Source organism: Peromyscus leucopus, chromosome 5, assembly GCF_004664715.2.
Source record: "Peromyscus leucopus breed LL Stock chromosome 5, UCI_PerLeu_2.1, whole genome shotgun sequence".
NCBI lineage: Eukaryota > Metazoa > Chordata > Mammalia > Rodentia > Cricetidae > Peromyscus > Peromyscus leucopus.
In genome coordinates this window covers 57,721,075-57,742,039 of record NC_051067.1, presented here as the reverse complement: position 1 = coordinate 57,742,039, position 20,965 = coordinate 57,721,075, and the positions used below count along the sequence as shown (strand labels likewise).

Below are 20,965 nucleotides of genomic sequence, written 5' to 3'. Positions count from 1 at the left end.
AAGCATACCAGCTGGTTTTCATCATGAGTAAGACTGAAGAGTGAGGAAATGAAGTTGAGAGTGGGAAAGAAAACTTAATGATCTGAGACATAAATGGGGCAGTTGAAGGATGGAAGACTAGAAAGATGGCCGTTGTGCATGGGCGTGGAAGGATAAAGACCTGGAAACAGGAGCAGTGCAAACAGAGCCCTAGAGATGGACTCAGGGTGTGCTCAGCAAGTGGAGAGTTCCAGGTAGCTTTTCTGTGGGAGAAAAGCATTAATTAAACCCAAAACATAAAGGCTTTGAAATGTCAGACTAAGAACTATGACTTAACTCAATGAAGATTCACAGCATTTTCTTAGGCATTGGGATAATTTCATCAGAGTGAGGCTTTTGTGGCTCCGTCCATGTGTGGAGGGCTCCGTAGGGGAGTTGTTGACACACATCTTGTGTAGTAAGCAAAGAACACAGATAAGAACCAGGGATGCATAGAACCTTAAGGGCCATCCCAAGTGACCTGCTTCTGTCATCCAGGCCCTACCTTAAGAAGGCTCTATGGTCTTCAAAATAGTGCCACAATTTAAACACCACACGTTCAAAATATAAGCCTAGGGGAGACAGTTCAAAGTCAATTATAACAATCATATTTTGCTGAGCAATTATAATTGGAAGTCAAATTCTTTGGCTTCTTCATTCCCAAGTTTAATTCTAATTACCGTGTGTTTTCTCTTCTGCATGTTAGACATTTTGAGCCAAGTGATAGCTGTTGTGTTTTGTTTGTTTGTTTGGTTGGCTGGTTGGTGACTTGATTGGACTGAGGATCTTAAAACAGGTCTTACTACTAAATAGCCCAAGTTGATCTCAAACTTATGATCCTGCTGCCTCAGCCTCCTGAATCTTTGGAATATAGACAAATGCAAGCATGTCTAACTAGGTTACTGTTTTTTGTGTTTTTTTGTTTTATTTTTCTCACTCTTATTTAGCACTGAGAATCTCCAACTAAGCTGTAGCAATGAAATATTGTCTGTTTTTAAATTTTAAAAATCTGCTAAGTGCTAGGGAGTTGGCCCAGTCAGTAAAGTGTTTGTTATGCAAATATGAGGACCTGAGTTCAGACCCCAAACACCTGGGTAAAAAAATCTTAGCATCATGCCTGTGTTTGTAATTCCAGTGCTGGAATTGCACAATAAGAGACACAGTAAGGAAGATCCCAGGGACTTGCTGGTCAGCCAATCTTGCAAAATTGGTGAGCCCTGAGTTCAACGAGAGATCCTGTCTCAAAACAATAGGGTAGAGAACAATTGAAGAAAATGACCAGCATCAGCCTCTTGCACACACACACACACACACACACACACACACACACACACACACACACGGGGGGGGGGGGATTGGGGGTGGAGATCATGTCATTCCAGCCATTGAGCTCATGACAACATCGGTCTTCTGCCTATAGCAAATGCTGAGAACTTTCTTTGCTGTCCACTTCCTCTCCAACTCTCTTGCATTCCATTTGAACATCATGTATCTTTACAGGTAAGAGGAATACATGAGCGAAACACCAGTCTCCTCAGTTCCTGTGACCTAGCTCACATCTACTGCCAACTATATCTGACTCTATATAGCATCAAATCTATAAGCCAAAGACAAATTTGATCATATCTAACAGGGAAAACATTGAGTTTGGAAGAATGAAGATCCTTCAGAAATTTCGAGTATACGTAATGATAGTGTTTTTCATCTTCGATAGCAAAAGCATGGAAGACTGCATGAGTGAGCTGCTATCTATCATGATAAGTGCTAAAACAAGATTATCGTATCAGAGGGTTGTAAGTACTGTATGAGAGATATATGTAGGGTTTTATGAGGACATGCTAGCAAAGCGCAGACACAGGTCACATAATTCAGCCAATATGTGCCTCTAAAAGACTGTTTTTCCCTCTCCTCCTGCCGCATTTGATACAAATCAATAAAGAGGAGAGAGACTATCAGAAAATGTATCAGAGTTTTAAGACTAATAACTAACGTTTATTGAGAGTTTAGCGGGTGCCAATTCCATTCGAAGCACCTTTCGTGTGTTTGCCCATCTAATTCTCACAGCCTTTTGAGAGTGCTAATGGTAACAGCAGTGCTTTCAAATGAGCAAATGGGCTTAGAGGGGTTAAATAACTCCAGCAGCCGAACTCAGGAGAACGTCCATCTTCTGCCTGGGACAAGTGCTGGGAAGTCTCCTTAGGGGTGCACTTCCTCGACAGCTGTCTGGGCTCAGTTTGAACATCAGATGCCGTTGCAGGTAAAAGAAATACACAAGAAGAAATGATGTGCAACGTTACTTTTGAGAAGTAACTTCTTTGGCAAAAATGCATTGTATAGATGAGATGGGGGAATTCGCTGTGGAAGCGTATAGAATCCAGTCTTGGTAGAAAAGACATTCAGCAACTATATATATATATATATGTATATGGGGTGGGGGACTATAACAGAGTATCTCCAGAATTGGGTGAAATAGGAAGATATTCCAGGGACAAGGTGCAGTTTTATTCAAAGTCTATAGCTGTGCAACAGCTGTAGTTCTGCAGGATCCTAAGATGGTTTGGGCTGCAGCCTGGAGATGTCAGGGAACAAGAAGTGGCCAAGATCAGATGAGTGTGGGGATGCAATCTGCCGCAGTGGGTGAAAACGGGGTGGTGTAGAATGAAGCTGTAAAGAAAGGGAAAGAGGTGGGGCAGACATCGTGGAGCAGCGGGAGCAGGGTAAAGTCAAAGCAGAGACCAGTACCATGACATTAGTCACTGAAATGGAAGAGTAAAAGAAGGGGCAAGATAGCTGGAGGGTAGTGGGAAGGGACTTTAATCCTAGTATTGGGAGGCAGAGGCAGGAGGGTCTCTTGGTTCTAGGCCAGCCAGGTTTACATTGTGAATTCCAGGTCAACCAGGGCTATAGAGTGAGACCCTATCTCAAAACCATTTTTTAATTATAAAAGGGGGAGCAGAATTGAATGGGAAGATGGCACACTCCAGATGGTGCTGGGTAGGTACAGTTGGAGATCCGCATATAAAAACGGGAGGGAAGGCTGCATGTATGACGGACTTTATTGCTCAGCTAATATGTGGAAGGACTTGATCTCAGAAACAGCTTGGCCTGTCAGTCATCTTCCACACACATATGTTGTGACCTGTAGGACTTTTATGGGTGGTGAGGGAAGATGAAATTAAAGTTTACAGTTCGTCAAACAGAACTTTGCAAGCCCAGTTCTAAGGCATCCTATGTCTCACTTACATTTGTTTGTATACAAGAAATTCTATTTCAATACCCAGGAAATTTCCCTCTTCTCTCCATGAGTTCTGAGCCCCCAAAGGAACTCACAGAACTTTTCTATGTTAATTTCATCCCCCAGTGTTTATCATAGAGCTTCTTTATTCTTGACATTTATGTCCACATAATACCTGCTCTATCTTCTAGACGTCAACATGTATGTCCTATCATGTCACTGTGGCCAGACCTTTGGAAAGGGAGCCCCTGACTAGGCTGGAAAACAGACACTAGCATTGAGTAAACTGTCAAAATGCTCTGGGTGAGGACATAGAATAAATAAATCTGGGGAAATACACACAGATCTGCATCACTTATTAAATAAGACATCTCAGCTACCTACACAAAACCTCCAGAAGAAAGGGTTTCACTGCAATTTCCTTCCACTCTGGAATAGACACTCTTCCACATTGTAACACTAACCCTGGCAGACCCAGAGATTTCCATCTATTCCTAAGATGGATTCATTTTGAACTGCTGATGCCCAGTTAGTAGCCTAATATAGCCCATGATGAGTCACCAGAGGTTAGGATGGTAGTAACTTGGGCTCTATGAGTCAAGGATTCCTCCAGGTTCAAGTCAAAATGTCCTTCTTACCTTTACTAGTGTAGGGTAAACTGGAACAAGAGAGAGGAAGCGAGGATATTGTTTTATTACTGAACACTAGATGACAGTTTCAGACCTACAAGAACGTACAAAGAAGCAGGCAGAAAAAGTAGAGCTGGGGAGACAGGGCCATAGATAAAGTGCTTGTCCCACAGTAGCTAAGACAGGAGTTCAAATCACCAGTACCCACCCAAAAGCTAGGCAAGTGTGGCAGTAAGCTGCAATGCTAACACTCAAGAGGCTGAGATATGTATGGATCCTGGGACAAGCCGGCTAGCTAGAGTTGCAGGAATTCCTGAGCTCTGGGTTGAGCCAGAGACCCTCCCTCAACAAATAAAAGTGGAGAGCAATCGAGAAAGACACCAGTGTCAACTCCAGGCCTCCCCATGTACATGTACACACAAGTACATGTACCCACACACACATGAACATCCATATACACATACATGCTCATCACTCACACACATACATACATGCAAGAAAATAACTATAAAGGAAAAGGTGTTTAGTTGGAGTAGATGGCAGAGCAAGCAGAGATGGAGCTACAGATGAAGATTCAGACTAAGGGTGCTGATGAGACGGCTCAGTGGTAAAGAGCGTATGCTGCTGCTGTGGAGGACCAGAGGTGGGTTCCCAGGACTCACACTGGATGGCTCATAGCTACCTATATCTATAGCTCCAGGTGTTCAGCTCTGTCTCCTGGCTTCCTTGGATATGTACATGTGGTCACACAGACACACAGACACACTGACACACATGTAAATAAAAGTAATCTTTTAAAATTAAAAAACAGAATTACACCAACTTTCAAAACCTGAAGCCAACACTGTGATAATTTCCAGTTAAAGCTCCGAGAAGACATATTAAAAACCCTGGAGTTTATGAAGCACTTTGCCCTCAGGATGAGACACAATCATACAATGGTCAATGGTTTAGAGGTTTTTAAAGTGGTTCGAACATTTGGTAGCTTAATTGCTTGTGTCTGTTTAAGTGTGTGTTTGTCTCTGACAAGAGCAAACCATATTGAAAATATCCAAAATAAATCCGGATCAGCTGCTAACTGCTGAGAGCCAATTCCTGACACACATAAATAGACTACGTAAGAATGTTGTGGTGTCATATTTAACTGGTGTGACTAAAATAGACTCGGGCTTTATACACTCATTTTCTGGTTCCTGTGTTTTGGGCACCTACTTGAAGAAGCAAAAAGTTGGAAAATGTTTGCCTTGGTGTGCAGCTATGAAACATGACTGTTAGACTGGGCAGAATTAACCCTTGGTTCTCACTATCAAGGTTAGCCACAGACTTTCCAAAGAGCTCTTCCTCTGCAAGCCAGTCTGCAGTTAAGGAAGGGTCCAGCATTATGCTTCTAGGGGAAGGATAAGCACATTTGTTCAGATGGATAGCAGGCCCCTTGGAAGTGCTGGCTGTCTGAGATAAAACACTAAGGGGAGATGAAACACTAAAAATAATTCGTCTTAGGCCCCGTAAACACAGCATTTGTCTTTTGTCATTTTTCTAGGGAACAACCATGTCACCATTTCTGAGAATTGGTTTATCCAACTTTGACTGTGGTACCTGCCAGTCTTGTCAGAGCGAGGCCGTGAATCCCTACTGCGCTGTGCTCGTCAAAGAGTATGTGGAGTCAGGTAAGTTAATTGGGGTTAGGGTGGGGGAGGAAAAAGAGGGGGAGTGGCTAAGCTAGACAAGCATGTGGGAGACAAGACCTTCCATGATCTTCTAGGACATCTGATGGAACTGAATTTCACGGTTTAGGACACCAGTACCCAACAAAGGCCAAATACTTTCTTAAGGACTCAGGTTTACTGATGGATTATGACCAGATCTATTTCACTGTGTCATATTTCCCACATAAACAGAGATAAGGAGAATATTAAATTGGGAAATTAGATAAGAAATCTAGTAAGGAGTATATTATGTATTACCTGCACTAATAATTCACTATTTTCAATGACTACAGATAAATTAAGCCTGTCTTATTCGAGATCTTGGGATCAACTCTAAAGACTGCTTATTGTATCATTGCCTCAGCTGTGAAAGGAAGGAATCAGCTAGCATTCTACATGAATAAAAGAATATTTCTGTCTTATTAACTCTGACTATATACGGGCAGTTTGTGATGAGGAGGAAATTTGGGTCTAAGACTGATTTTGTGGGTTTAGAGAGCTCTGGCAAAACAATCCCTTGGTGATCTACACTTCTTCATTTCAATATTCTTAAGTCTCTTCCAAAGGAAAGATAGGAAGCTATTTATCCCAAGACCTTCCCAGCCTCCCTGCCTTATTCTATATTCCTGCATACAGAAGGGTAGTTGTGGAGAATGTATCTCATTTACACACACACACACACACACACACACACACACACACACACACACACACACACGCTTATGGAGACAGAAAAGCACACTAAAGGTGTCTACAGGGAGGGCCCTCTCTTCAGACTTTCCAGTTTCACAGAGGAAGATGGGTGGTGAGCAAAGTTACGGTGTGACGACTAGCAGAGAAGACTGAGAAGATGAAGCTCAGCAAGAAGAGAGAGGGGCCAGAGAACTGAACATTACTCTCAATAGGGTGCCCCTAAAAGGGTCTCTGTCAGAGGTTGAGAGCTTTTGTGGACACCAGAGAAAACCTAGGCATGCATTGAGAGCCTCTAGCTAGAGGCTGGAAATTGTAAATTCTGGGATTCCAAGTTTTATCATGCTGTGTCCCCCACCCCATCTCCCTTCATGTTCACTTCATCTCTCTAGCAGCTCTGAGTGCATCAAAGCCTAGGAGACTGTCTGGATGCTCTTGATTTCTCTTCTAGCCAGAGTTCTCGACTGTCTTAAAAGTGAAAATGCCGCTTGCTCCCACCTAAACCCTTTCAAATGTCACAGCCATCTTTGAAGTGTAAAATGGCTGAGTTTTTCAAAGCTGCTTTTGACTTAATGGGTCTTGTAGATCAGGTCCTCTTTTCAGCCTCAGGCCTCACTGACATTTGCCTCCTGCCAATCTTTCTTTTTCTTTCTTTCTCTCTTTCTTTCTTTCCTTTCACTTTTTTTTTCATTTTTCCCCTTCCTCTTCTTCTGGCCTTGCTTTTGAACTTGATCTCATCAGTCATATGGATCAAGAGGCCCTGTGAGAAAAAGAATAAAACTGTTTTTCCAACAGAATGGCCGGTACAGTGGGCTTTGGATATTTAGGGGGGGGGGGCGTTACATTCCAAAAAGAAATTACTCTAGCATTACCTAACTAAAAGATTCTTTCTCCAGAATTTAAACAGGTTACCATATTTAGGGTGTGAGGTTGCATTTTTCATGATGAGTCAGGGGAATGGAAGCAAACAGGAAACAGTGCTGTCAGCCTGGGACCCTTTGAAAACAGCAGCCCTCACTATACACACACAGACAGGCGTGCTGGTTAGTTTTAACTATCAATTTGACAGCCTAGAATCACCTGGGAAGAGTGTCTTAATGAGGAATTACCTAGAGTACGTTGGCCTATTTGCAGTCTTTGGGGAATTCTCTTGACTGTTAATTGATGTAGGAAGACCCAGTCCATTTGGGTGGCACCATCCCCTAGGGAGGGCCTCATGAACAGTGTAAGAAGGGGAAAAACTAGTCAAAAGCAGGCACTCAAACAAATAGGCTTGCAAGAATGTATTGCTTTCTGCTCTTGACTAGCTGCCTGAGTTCCTGGCTTGACTTCCCCTTTAGTGATAGATTGTAACCCGGGATTTCAACCCAAATAAACCTTTCTCCCCTAAGTCACTTTCTGTCAGGGTATTTTACCACAGCAACAAAAAAGAAACTAGAACAACAGGATTCTGAGTTCTGGTCTACTTTTTAGGTAATTCTTAACCTAATGGCTCACTCCTGGATGCCTGCCCTTCTCCAAGCATGGAGAATGGTTACAGTAAAAAGGAATAATTTAATAGGGAAATTTAGAGACTATGATCAATAATATCATCGTTGATTTTCAAAGATCCCAATTTATCTTTCATTTTTTAACCTAACCATAAAAATCCCCCCACTTCATAGGAGTTCATGAGTTCCCAACCCCAAACTGGGAAGCTATTGACAGTTGGTGTGTTCTGAAGGAGAATGAGTCAGTTTTCTCTAAAGATGTGGCTCCTGGTAGGCTGACCAGGCTCTAGTAGATGTCTCCATACCAATGAACATCTGGAGAATACAAATTGGACTTGCTGGAGTATTTACAAAAAGGAGGAGGAGGAGGAGTAAGAGGAGGAGGTGGGGACTCAAAGTTGGGAGGGAGCAGGGTGTGGAGGGTGGATCAGAGGTAGATCTGGGAGGAATTATGAGGAGAAATGAAGGCAGAAACTATCATGATACATTGTATTCATGTATGAAATTCTCAAAGAATTAATGAAAATATATATTAATTTTTAAACCACTTTCTTCCTATTCAGTCCTTAACAGTGCCATAGTTTATACCTCTACTGGCTAAATTTCCCTGAAGTTTGAAATTTCAGCTTTTTCGACTCTTCGTATATGCTCAAGATAAATATGAGCTGCTGCTAAATGCCCATTCTATTTAGCCTCCTGTTATGAAAGAATGTCAAAATAACTCCACATTCCTGCTTGAAGCAGATTTGTTTTTCTTTTCACTACCAATGTTTCTGAATTGCTAACTATGGCATTTAATGGGCTTATTCTCCTAAGAAACAATCAAACCCTGATGCAGTTCTCTGCTATTGAAATGATCAAAGACTGTAAAGCAGAGAAAATCCATTGTGGGTAGAGGTAACGAAATGACTCAATTTTTTTTTGTAAACTCTTGTCCCTGCCAGGCAGCTTCTGGGAAAGATTCTTGTAAAGAAATCCACCCAGTCACAGCTCCTGTTCCTGTGAGCAGGACCCTCATTTTCCTGCCTGTCTTCACATGCAAGTCTGCTGTTGGCTTTGCTGGTCCTTCTGCATCCCTTGCCAGCCTTTGCTTAGGGTACCTTGGCAGTGTAAAATGTATCTTCAAGGATTAGAGGAGGAAGCTGAGTGTGCAGACACGTGTCTGTGATCACAACACTTGAGAGGCTAATGTGGGAAGAGAGAACTCAAGGCCAGCATGGGCCATACAGTGAATCTGAAACCAACCTGAGGCTATCTAGTACCACGTTGCCTAGAAGAAATGAGAGGGGGGAGAGAGAGACATGAGAGAGAGGAGAGAGAGAGAGAGAGAGAGAGAGAGAGAGAGAGAGAGAGAGAGAGAGAGAGAGAGAAGAGAGAGAATGGGGGAGGGAGGGAGGGAGGGAGGGAGGGAGGGAGGGAGGAAGGAAGAAGGAAGGAAGGAAGGAAGGAAGGAAGGAAGGAAGGAAGGAAGGAAGGAAGGAAGGAAGGAAGGAAGGAAGGATTCATTTTGTTTTAAAGGCTGCTGTTTCTGTGTGTTTGTGGCAAATAAAAATATTTTTTTAAAAAATGAAAGGATTTCTTATGAGTTCAACTTATGTCATTGTGTCTTTCATATAAATTCAGTAGTTTTATGGGGACTTGTCTTTTATCAGATGTCGGTGGAATTAATGTCATATAACCCAGCTAGTCATAGAATAAGAAAGGAAGGTTTTAAAAGACATAAAAGTTGGAGCTTTTTGTTGTTGTTGGTTGATGTGTTAAGAAGAGATACATGAATGTGGTTGTGTTTCTTGGTTTTTGTTTTTTTTCTTTTTCCTTGTGATTTTCTGAAACATGGACTTGCTACAAAGCACAGACTGGCTGTGAACTCTCCATCCTCCTGTCTCAACTCCTGTGTGCTGGGGTTTCAGGTCCACCACCATAACCAGCCATAAAGAATTTTTTAAAGGTTGTTTCCCCAGATGCTCACTCTCAAAGTGAAGCAAAGAAACATTGACTAGGAAAGGAACATTAGTAGAACATAAGTGGTTCTCAGATGGATGCTGCTTAAACCATCTATATTGAATTTATAAGCTGCAATGTGTCACCTTGCGCCTAACCATGGACCTGTCTTGTTCTGTCCTGGATTGTCCCAGAGTGAGTTCCTTGAGCCTTTGCCTCAGAATTATGTATACGAGAGCAGTGGGAATGGCACTCACTATTAAATGGAATTGAATTGCAGAAGAGTAATGGAACAGTATTTTTCTTTTCCTAGAAAATGGGCAGATGTACATCCAGAAAAAGCCGACCATGTACCCACCCTGGGACAGCACCTTTGATGCCCACATTAACAAGGGAAGGGTGATGCAGATCATCGTGAAGGGCAAAAATGTGGACCTCATATCAGAAACAACCGTGGAGCTCTACTCCCTGGCGGAGAGATGCCGGAAGAACAATGGAAGGACAGAAATATGGGTAAATATCGGAGCTGTGAACTGTATGAAGGGTATGCACCCAAACTTTGAACCTCTGATCTGCCCGCCCCCCATCTCTCAAGTGCTGGGTTTACAGGTGTGTGGTGTATATACACCATGATGCTAGCTGTTGAATAGCTTGACATGTCCCTGTCATCCTTAAGGCGTGAGGACACTAGCTGTGGATAAACAGACACCCTACCTCATACTCCTTGGTGATTACTACTCATGAATTTCAGAATGCATTGAAAACCTCAAATCTCTTTGATGCCTATATATGGACAGGAGTGTCTCGGGTTACAAATAACAGTTATTGATTTCTTACTCTTAAGGTGCTCCTGGAAATATCACGAATTCTCCTTCTTTGGAGAGGTTCTCATCTACTTCTCATCCTGTCCAGATGTGAGAGGACAGAAACAAAACTCATTTCACATATGATTTTCTCTCTCAACCCCCTTGTCAAGGTTTCTTGTGGCCATAATGAAGTCACTTATCTCATACTAAGAAATACATCATTCACAATTCGTGATGGCACATTAAGTTTTGGAAAACCTGGGTTGTAACTGTATGGGCAGAAGATGTTTAGAAGTAGGAAAAAGGAAAGCAATTTATGAAAAAATTAAAACAAGCAAATGAGAATTTTTGGGGTACAAAATACAGATGACATGTAGCAGTGAAAACCGCCTTCTATATAGGTTGGAAGCCAAGAAAATATTTTCATGTGTTTACGTCATTTATGCCAAAGTAGCAAAACTTTTTACCTTTCTACCTGCTCTCTGTAATTCAGATTTTAGCAAGACTTCTAAAAAGCTTCCAGGTTTCCCCTTTCACATGGGATGATGGAAATGTAGAAATGACATTCTTGTGTGCTTATGGCCTCATATTGATTTTGCCTTCTTAAGAAAAGTGCATAATTCATCCTTTCTGTCACTGAGTTAATACTTAAGGATGAACACATGCCAGGATTTTTTTAAGGTGCCCATGCTTACATATGTCTAGGCAATGTCATTTAACAGTACACATGGAACACCTCTTCATTCCATTTGGGAAGGGGATGTGGCAATCCCAACTCCTGTAGACTGGCTGCTTAAGCGAGTAGGAAAGGTTAAAGAACTGGAGGATATTGCAGATGTTCAATTTGGTGGTAAGGGGTTTTTACAGTCCAAGTTCATGAAGATGTGGGGTTCTGGCTGGGTCTGAAGCACAGGAGGGAGGGGGTTGGCTAGGCAAGGAGAGGGAAGAAACAAGCTACAGATCCCATGCCCCACTTTCCTGTGCCCGTCTCTTTTCATGTGTTTTCTACTTTCCACCTAGTTGATTTTGATTAAAATAGACCACTCTCTAATTTTTAATATAACTGACTATGTTTTCTTCTCAATGAAGGAACAGATAATCAGATCCTTTATCCTTCTGTAATAAAGTATAGACTTCATTCACAAGCAGTTTGCCTTTCTATTTCTATCTCTTTAAAGTTGCCCTTAGTTCCACATTCCAAGTTTTGCCGATTTTTCTCTTCTTCCTCCTCTTCCATTTTGTTTTGTTCAGACAGACTCTTGTTATGTAGACCAGGCTAGCCTTGAACTACCAGCAGTCCTCCTGCCTGGTCTCCCAAGTGTTGGGATTGCAGGCACACACGTGACACAAATGTGCACTTGTAAGACTCCATTCTGCAGTCTAGGACTGTTGGACGTCACTACACAGCACCATTCACAGCCTCATTCAGCCAACCAGCACACTCTCTGCATTTGTAAGCCTTATTTTTTTTTTAGATTATTTCTTGGTTTACTTGTATTTTAAGTGCCCCCAGATTATTTTGAATTTTTATTTTATCTTGCTTCTGTGGTTATCGGCTGTTTTAAAATAAATTTATTTAACAACAACAGCAATGACAAAAGATTTTTTGCCAGTTCCCCACTCATGTCCATCCTGGCTTTAAAGATCACATCGGTACTCCCTTTGTTCTTCCCATGCTTGCAAGTGTTTGCGAGGTTTTCCCAGTCACTCCCCAGTGCTTTATAAAACATGGCTTTCTGATCGCTTCCTGATTTACTTTCCTCCATCACCACTACTTTCTGAATGGCGATGATCCCGTGGGGACCAAGTTTCACACTTTCCTTTGAAAATGGGCCTCAAATCGCCCCTGATGGTTCTGTTTTTGCCTCTATTTTTAATATACCAGAAATATAAAAATGACGGTGTCCATTCTTAGGGCCTAAAGCACTTCTCTTTACGTTAATCAGTTTACGTTTGTGTGAGAATTCATAGCTATCCCAGAAACACAGCTTTGTTACTGATAGCAGGGGCACTGCCAATCTTTAGAGTTCTTTGAAGTCTTGATGATGTGCACAAGGTCACACAGCCAAGAAATGACCTCTCGATGACTTCAAATTTAATTCTGAGTTCAATAGACCGTTTCCTGCTGTCTCTTCCTTATAACAGGCAACCACTGCAGTGATGACCAATAATGAGTCACTTTTGAGTCATAGCTTGTTTTAACTATGTATTCCACTAATGATATAGTATGATAGTTTTACATATATCTTACATGTGTTCATACACTTGTATATATACATACATATATTCAAATGTGTGTGTATTATGTAAATATTTATATAGATATTCTAAAGGGGTGATATCTATGTCCTTTTTAACCTCTGTGTATGTCACATTGCATGGTATTCTACATAAGCCTTTAAAATGGTACTTTGCTCTGGTATCTTCTACATGATACTGTTTAAGTTTTATATATGTATAAAATACATATAGTACTTATATAATTATAATAATATATAGAATATATAAATACTATGTATATACTTATTCTAAAGTATATACCAAATAATTTAATAATTACTCACATATGCATATTCAATATAATATATATAACATGCATATATAAAACTTTTAAGAACAACCTAATTAAATTTTTCTTTAGTCATCTTACAAATGCTTGTGATAGAAAAAGGATACTCCATGGAATATACCCTGATCTACCTAGATGAGTAGCCCACATAGTAAGCAAGAGAAAGCCCCTCAGAGCAGGATTTATCTTTACTACCTAAGACCTACTTTTTCAAGTGAGCAAGTCTGGGCATCCAGGATTCTTCTGTCATGATTGATATCTAGGGATATGCTCTTATACTCTTCAGTAAGTACCCTGCAGGAAAACAGTCTGTTTTTGAATTTTGTTTCTCCTGTCTTTTTGTTATTGTTGTTTGGTTTGGTTTGGTTTGGGGTTTTTTGTTTTGTTTTATTTTGTTTTTCAAGAGAGGTTTTCTCTGTGTAACAGCCCTGGCTGTCCTGGAATTCGCTTTGTAGACCAGGCTGCCCTGGAACTCACTGAGATCTACCTGCCTCTGCCTCCCAAGTGCTGGCATTAAAGGCGTGTGCCACCACCACCCAGCCTTTCTTCTGTCAATTTTGACCCTCAAGTAAATTGAGTGAATTGCCAAGGCATTCCATAAAAGGACAGCCACTGTCCCAAGCACTGCACAATTCTGGTGACAGTGAGCATCATGATGATGATCTTGAGCGGAGAAGAGCCGAGATCTAGTAGAAACCTGCCAGAGAAGAGCCGAGATCTTTTCTCTAGTGGAAACCTGCCATCAGCCACATAGCTAGTTAGGAGGTCCTAGAGTTGGGGCTGGCTTCCCATTCTGACGATGTTTCTCTCCTTCTCTTGCCCAGTTAGAGCTGAAACCTCAAGGCCGAATGCTAATGAATGCAAGATACTTTCTGGAAATGAGCGGCAAGTGACATTTCTTCTTCCTGTTTGGGGGTGAGGAGGGCATGGCCTGTTCAGCGAAGGCTCATTTTGCTTCTGCAGTATCCTAGAAAAGAATTAGGAGAAAGGAGAAATGCAAAGAATTCTATTAAAATTCTCAATGGTGCTCAGGCAGGAATTGAAAACAACTGTTCTGGCTAGACAAACATAGAGCAAATATGAACACATGAGCATGGTATAAATGTAAACATAGAACATTTACAGAGCTGATCTTTCAACGGTGTAAATTCACATGCCTGGTGCTTTTATAGTCTCTCTGTTTTAGTTTGGGATTTCATATGAATACAAAAGGCTGCTCTTGCATTGCTGTGTGTAAGCACATTGCCTATTTATAAACAATGTTCTATCCCCAGCATCCCACTATCCTACATACAAAATAAGAAACTGAAAATATCTTCTATAAAACTAGTGTCAAATGTGAAGGCCTAAAAAAAAAAAAAAAAAAAAAAAGAAAGAAAGAAAAGAAAAGAAAGAAGGAAAGAAGAGAAATGCATTGCCAAAGAGTTTCAGTTCCATGCCGCACATAAACTTGGGTCCCGGAAGTTAAGCATACAAGCACTGTGCTCTGGTGCCTGTGCCAGCCAGTCTGCACTGTCTCTGTGAATTAAATGCTACTGTTTATCTTAAGCCACAGAATAAGCATGTGAACTTGATAACGATAAACTGTTTTTAGTAAATTATTTTTACTTCAGGTTCACTATCACTTATCCAAAAATGCTTAAGACCAGAAGGGTTTCAGATTTTGAATTATTTGGGGGAGTTGGGGGTATTTGTTATTTGGAGATTAGAACTCAAATCTAAACAGAAAATTCTTTTATATTTCATATAAGTGTTACACACCCACCTGAAGATAATATTACATAATATTTCAAATAATTTTGTACATGAGGCAATGCTTTATGGTATAGAAATTCCCAGTTGTGTATTTTCATCTATGCTCAAAATATGTTTAGCATTTTGGATTTTGGACTTTGGGATTCAGGATATTCAAACTGTACCAACAAGAAATGAATTTTAGTTCAGAGATTTAAAGATTCAAATAGCATTATGAGACAAATAGGGAACACTTACCAAGTATTTGAAATATTAAGGCATGGTTATTAGACTTTTTAGGTCTGCTAATGAGGTTATAGCTGTGTGCTTTGTTTTTCTCATTGTTCTAAAAAAAGCAACTTAAGAATTTGTTTGGTCTCAAAATTAAGGAGATATAGTTGACCATGGCGTGGGGTGGGGGTCATGGCAGCAAAGACTCAAAGCTGTGCGGATTCTAACTCATTGGTGATTAAGTCCAAGTCACCAGTAATACATCAGTGCCACCTTACAGAAAAAATAAAGCCCTTCCCCTTGGAGTCATTTAGTCACGAGTGAGTCCAGATTTGAATTCTCTATTTCATGCTCTACAGTCTTCTGTCCTCTGTCTGTTGAATGAGTCTGATTCTGTGCCTGCCTGAATGCTGTCTTGCGAATCTCTCCCTGTGTCAGTGTCTGAGTCTGTGCCTGTGCGTGCGTGCGTGCGTGCATGCGTGCGTGTGTATGTGTGTGAATGGTATCTGCCTTAGTGGTGTGACTGTCTATCTCTAACAAAGGGCCTCATTCTGTCTTTATTGAACAGCATAGAAATCATCACATGGAGAAGGAATGGGATGCTTTACAGAAATCTTTGAGTTTTAGAAGAGATTAAATCACTGACTCCAACTGATCCCAGCTAACCCAGACAGCAAACATCATTATTTATCAACCAATGTCCATTAATAGTTGCTTTCAACCTTTATAGTAGATTTTAGGAAGTTGCTTTCAACTTCTGCTGCTTGCAGCAAATAATGCACATGCATTACTCTGGGGCAAGGAAGAGTATGTAACTGTAGCTACGCTTTAGATTAGGTTGTAAAAGTTGATTGTGTGGGAAATCCAAGGCAGGTAAGTTTGATTGTTACATTATTCTCTTAAAGGCAGGTTAAACAAAGAGGTTGTGTGCACAGTAGGATATCAATCTTAAATGATCTCATGGTGTGTTATTAACTCTGGCTGTGAGATACAGCAACAAATCCAGTCTCTTACAAAGTAAGAGATGTTTTTGGAATATGGCATCGTCATACAAGGCAGCTGATCACTTGGTGTCTTCAGTCAGGAAGCAGAAAAAGATGAAAGCTAGTGTGCAGTTTAAATGCTGGTGCTCAGCTTGCTTCCTCCTTTTTCACTTTTCTTAGTCTGGGAGCCCAGGCTGTGAGGTGGCATGGTCCACATTTGGTGTGGATCTTCTCTCCTCAGTTAACCTCTCCAGAAGCACCCTCACAGGTGTTCTCAGAGGTGTACCTCTTAGATAACTCCAAATCTGGTAAAATTGACAGTGAAGACTAACCAGAACAAGGTAACCCCCATCAACTTGAGATCCAAACACATCCCTTTAGTCCAGAACATTACCCCTGGCATCCCAAATGCCTGTAGCCATCTCATAATGCACTTAGTTCATCTCCAATAGCCCCCTAAGTCTTAATAGTTCCAACGTAGTTCAAAATCCCAAAGTCCAAAATCTCTCCTGAGAATCAAAGCAATCTCTTAGCTTGAACTCCTGTAAAATCAAAAGGCAACTTATATACTTACAGTATACAATGGCGTAGAGTAAGCATTCTTATTCTAAAAGAGATCTAGGGACGTAGTAAAGAAATAACAAGACAAACTCAGCAAGGGAAATACCAAATTGCATTTCCATGCAGCTCCACGTTTGGCATCTAAAGTTTTTAGTGGCAGTATCTGGGCTTAAATAGGCTTAGTTAGCCCTTCCCCGATAATTCTGTTTTCTGCACGTATAGCCTGCCTTGCACTGTTCTATTCCGTGCCTGTTGCTTTCCTCGGCAGACATCCCACAATCCTGCTATTTCCCACATCCTGGAGTCTCCATTTCAACTTAGGATTCATTATCATAGTTTCATGAAATGGACTCTCAGGGCTTCCTTGCAGGGAATCCAACCCTGCCAGGTCTTGGTGGCTTTCTGGAACCTTGGTGCAATCCTCCATGACCCCATAGCTCTTGTATGCTTACAAAACCAGCACCAAGTAAATGATTCTGACAAATTCTATATTTGAAATGTAGCCTGGCTCCTAGCGCAGCTCTTGAGAGTCTCTGTGCACCTTTTGCAGGCAAACCTGGTAGAATGCTTGCCTAGGCAGTTGTTTTCCAACAGGGAACTCCATCATCCACATTCTCGGTTCAAGTTCTCTCCTTTCAAAAGAGTTTAGAACTCTGCAAGTTGAAGCCTTAAATGGGTGGGTAGAGTCTAGCGGGCAAGGGCAGAGGTGTGTACTTTCCCATTGTTCCAGTACGAGCCCTAGAGCAGCATTGGTTGAACCACCTCTTACTTATTTAACTTCATGACTAGGTTATAAACTAGGCACATAAGCAGAAATACATGATAATTAGATGGCTTGGTTGGGCTCCCCTGGACTTTCAGTAGTTTTCAATTCTATAGGTTCCTAGATAATAGCTGCTCCAAAGGTCTATCTACCTTCTGACAAGTTCGTAGCTCTTGGTTTCTTGAGGTATCTTACCCTTCTTTTCCACCTTGAAGGTGGACCTTGGCCCAGTATGATTGATGGCAGCTTCTTCTGCCTGTGTGCTTTAGGATGCAGCTGTTTGCTCTTCCTCTTCCTCGGTCCTAGAGAAAGTCCTTCCCTTTGTCGACCTCATGCTTCATCCCTGGCTGCTCTGCCTCATCAATATACTTCCTCTCTAATGTCAACTTTCCCTTTTCTCTGTGGTTTCCTCCTGATTGCTAAGACATCTTTTCCTAGTTTGAAAAATATGTATATTAACCTTTTTGCCTTTCTGGGTATTTCTTTTCTCTTTCCCTGACATGACATTTCTGTTTTATTCATTTTTTTTCTTAAGACATGATATCAGGTGGTCTGGCTGACCTCAAACTTGATATATAGCTGAGGATGACCTTCAACTCTTGATCTTCCTGCCTCTACCTCCCAAGTGCTAGGACAGGATCAGAGGCATGCATCACTGTACTGGTGTTATGCTATAGTGAGAATTTAACCTAGGTTTTTGTGAATGAGAAGCAAGCACTCTACCAACTGAGATACAGCCCCAACCCTCCCTGGCAGTTCTTGAAGATATAGTTCATACATGTTAGTCATTTTTTCTTCATTGCTCCTTTGGGTTTCCCCCCATTTTTTTTCCTTTTATTGGAAATAGGTTATTTTTCTCACACAATATATACTGTTTATGGCTCCCCTCCCTCTGCTCCTCTTGGGTCCTCCCCTCCTCCCTCTCATGCAGACCCACCCCTTCTAGATCTCACTAGAAAACAAAGAAGTTTCTATGGGATAGCACCAAAACAAAGCAGAATAAAATAAAATATAATAAGATGAAACAAAAACCAACACATCGGGATTGGACAAAACAAACAGAAGGAAAAGAACCCAAGAGAAGGCATATGAGACAGAGACCCACTCATTTACACAATCAAGAACCCCACACAAATACTAAAGTGGAAGCCATAATATATATGCACAGGACCTATAGATTAAAAAGGGAGAAGAAAATATATATAAGTAAAATAAAGGTTAAAAAAATGAGTTGTTTTTTTTTTTTTTTTTAAGAAAAGGAAGGGACCTGGTATAAGACATTATAAGACAAGGAACCTCCAAAGATGCCATCGGGTTCCTTTTCTGTTGACCATCTGGTGCTGGGCATGCAGCCTACCCTTAGGAGCAGTTTGTTTCCCATAGAAGAAACTCAGTTTTCATTTGGAAGTGATTATCAATCATAGACTGCTTCTGGGTTAGGGATGGGGCACATACCCAGCTCCTTTGATTCCTAAACCTTTAAAATCCATGTATCTTGATCAGTTTGCTAACATCAATTTCTCTGAGACATTGAACCTGCTGAACAAGTTCCAGTTTTTTCAGCCTTCAAGTTCTTTGACATTTGTCAATGCTGAAAGATTCTTTTTTTAAATCTGTAAGTATTCAATATTTTCTCTTACATTCTCAGCTTGGTTCCTTTAGTAATTTATTTTCCTAGATCCCCAAACCATCTGAATCTACATTACACTGTCACATTCTGGCTCTTCTAAATTGCGCTCTTGTCTGTGTGTTTTTCCTGTCTCCCTGGCTTAGCTGTAGATGCCCAATGGTTAGGAAGAACACCTCAGAATTCTGTAGAATGCTCAGAACAGAAATTTAGATGCTCAGGAAACATCAGTGTTTGATTGACTGAAAACAAGTCAATTAAATAAAAGATCCAATTAAATAAAAGATCTGGAGTTGTTTATACAAAAGAAATGGCCGTCTCATTTCAGAGATAAACACTGCCAATACCAAAAGAATTAAACAAAACCTATGTTTGTACATGGGTATCCCCTTATAATGACGGAAAAGATTAGAGATTAAGGAAGGAGTAAGGAAAAATTTGTTTGTGGAATGTTCTAATGTTCTTAAGTTTACTATAGTCTAACATATAGAAGGTTATATACATACATAGATATAAATAATATAGGTATAGATTTAGATGAGAGAGGTATATATACATATTTATAATAATACAGTTAGGGCTCTAGAATATACATTTTACTCCACAAATTACAAATGTCTTATACTTTCATTCATTCCATTTCATTGCCTCTGAACTAAAACCGAAATGTCTGCTTTTATTAAGAACTGACACATACAGGTCACAATTTATAGATTTATCTGTATAGTTATTCCTTAAATTGAGGAAGAAAATTATTAACTTGGTGACCGTCTCTCACTCACACTCACCAAGCCTTGATTATTCCCCCTCCTAATTCCGAATGAAGTGACCTGACAAGTTTATCGTGAAAGTAGTAGGCAGAGCATGATGGCCCAGCTGAGGAACTGTGAGGAAAGTTTGGGGAATTCCCTGCACATAGGAGCTTGCATTCTCCATGAAATAGACCCAGAGATGGCTGCCAAGAAGATGTGAGTCCTAAACTGTCTGATAAAACTCAGACAGTTTCCTAGGAGAAGGCCTCTCTACCTGCACAATATCTCACTTGTCTTGCTATTGCCTTCCCAGCCAGTCACTGTTGACAATGGCAAAGTAAGGTTCCTTAGCAGATACACCCACCTCAAGTGTGTGGTTAGACCTCTTGCTGCTGAGCCATAATAGAAGCAGTTTAGTCCCATATTGTTAGTTCTTTATGCATTTGAAATATGAACATGAATTCCGAATTTCCACTTTTGTAGATAAAAAGAAACAGCAAGTGATCCAACAGTCTCCAATTTATGACAAATTATGATTCTAAGCATTATAATCATTAAATGTATTACCCTTGCTTTAGTGGCAGGTCGGAGATCTCATTATTTCATTATTATTTACTGTGTTAATTCTCTCAGTTTGCTGAAGTGTTCACTGCGCAACTTAGTGACTCACCATATTGTGTTCCTTGTGGGTCTTGAGCATCAGCCTAGGCAGTATAGGTATTCTCAGGATTCTGTCGTCTTCGATTCCTTCAACACTTTGGGGAGATTTCATCTGAGCATAAGATGCTATGGACAATGACGGCCCACAAGCCCAGGGCTGAGTAAATATGTTCAAATTAGACAGTTGGATGTAAATGACACAGGATGACCTCGACATCGAAAAACTTGCTTTGAACTATTAATTTTCTGGCACTTTCTACAGCAGAGGATGTAGCTTGTATATCTGATCACTGTAGCCATCAGGAACCAGAACATTAAACTTCTCCCCAAAGTTCTTTTGCTCCTTTCAATCTTTGGTACCTTATCTAAACACAACTCTATGCAAAGCACCCCAGCACCAGAGTTCTCTGTCCTTCTCACATCGCTGTCGGTCACCTTACTCTGTGGAATTACAGACTTGAAAGTCAGAATTCTGGTTTAAAAGACTAAAGAGGGCTAGCTGAGCTAGAGAAGTAAACAATGGACCAATCCAGTCCTTTAGTCATGCTTCCTGCGGTGATTCCATTCCGT

General features: G+C 40.8%; 1 protein-coding gene across 5 annotated transcripts in view; it reads left to right on the top strand.

The window, feature by feature from the left end:
* The window catches only part of Prkcq (protein kinase C theta), a 136,027-nt gene that overhangs the window by 48,989 nt on the left and 66,073 nt on the right, over positions 1 to 20,965 (top strand). For 2 of the 5 annotated variants that reach the window (XM_028891421.2, XM_028891430.2), the window contains exons 2-4: positions 5,423 to 5,549; positions 10,023 to 10,222; positions 13,909 to 13,969. In XM_028891421.2, coding sequence (XP_028747254.1) covers positions 5,432 to 5,549; positions 10,023 to 10,222; positions 13,909 to 13,969 — 379 coding nt within the window. In that variant the 5' untranslated portion in view covers positions 5,423 to 5,431. Of the gene's footprint in view, positions 1 to 5,119; positions 5,194 to 5,417; positions 5,550 to 10,022; positions 10,223 to 13,908; positions 13,970 to 20,965 lie in introns of those variants that run through there. The other 3 variants (XM_037205970.1, XM_037205972.1, XM_037205971.1) reach the window with 3 other exon arrangements.